Below are 532 nucleotides of genomic sequence, written 5' to 3'. Positions count from 1 at the left end.
GTCCGTGTGGAGGTGGTCGGCCTTCATCGGGAACAACATCGTGACGGCCCAGATCATCTGGGAAGGGCTGTGGATGAACTGCGTGGTGCAGAGCACGGGGCAGATGCAGTGCAAGGTCTACGACTCCATTTTGGCGTTGCCGCAGTATCTGCAAGCCGCCCGTGCCCTGCTGGTGGTGGCCATCATCTTGGCCGTCATAGGCTTAATGGTGGCCATCGTGGGAGCCCAGTGCACCCGCTGCGTGGAGGACGAGAGCACCAAAGCCAAGATCACCATCGTCTCCGGCGTCATTTTCCTCCTGTCTGGTGTCATGACCCTCATCCCTGTCTGCTGGTCAGCCAACACCATCATCCGGGATTTCTACAACCCGCTGGTGATCGAAGCGCAGAAGCGGGAGCTGGGCACCTCGCTCTACGTGGGCTGGGCAGCTTCCGCACTCCTGATGCTGGGGGGGGCCCTGCTTTGCTGTTCCTGCCCCCCCAAAGACGACAGGTACCCCACGGGAAAGGTGGCCTACTCTGCCCCACGCTCC

The 532-nt window shown here is 61.7% G+C and overlaps 1 protein-coding gene across 1 annotated transcript; it reads left to right on the top strand.

The window, feature by feature from the left end:
- Position 1: 1 nt before the first annotated feature.
- LOC103616345 (claudin-3-like) lies at positions 2–527 on the top strand (the record flags this gene model as incomplete). The annotated part of the gene is made up of 1 exon (XM_017735273.1): positions 2–527. A coding segment is annotated over one exon (526 nt), but the record flags the coding sequence as incomplete, so codon positions are not given.
- Positions 528–532: the final 5 nt, after the last annotated feature.

Source organism: Corvus brachyrhynchos, unplaced genomic scaffold (assembly GCF_000691975.1).
Source record: "Corvus brachyrhynchos isolate BGI_N302 unplaced genomic scaffold, ASM69197v1 scaffold15, whole genome shotgun sequence".
Lineage (NCBI taxonomy): Eukaryota > Metazoa > Chordata > Aves > Passeriformes > Corvidae > Corvus > Corvus brachyrhynchos.
The sequence above is the reverse complement of the archived record's forward strand: the minus strand, read 5'-3'. Positions and strand labels throughout refer to the sequence as shown.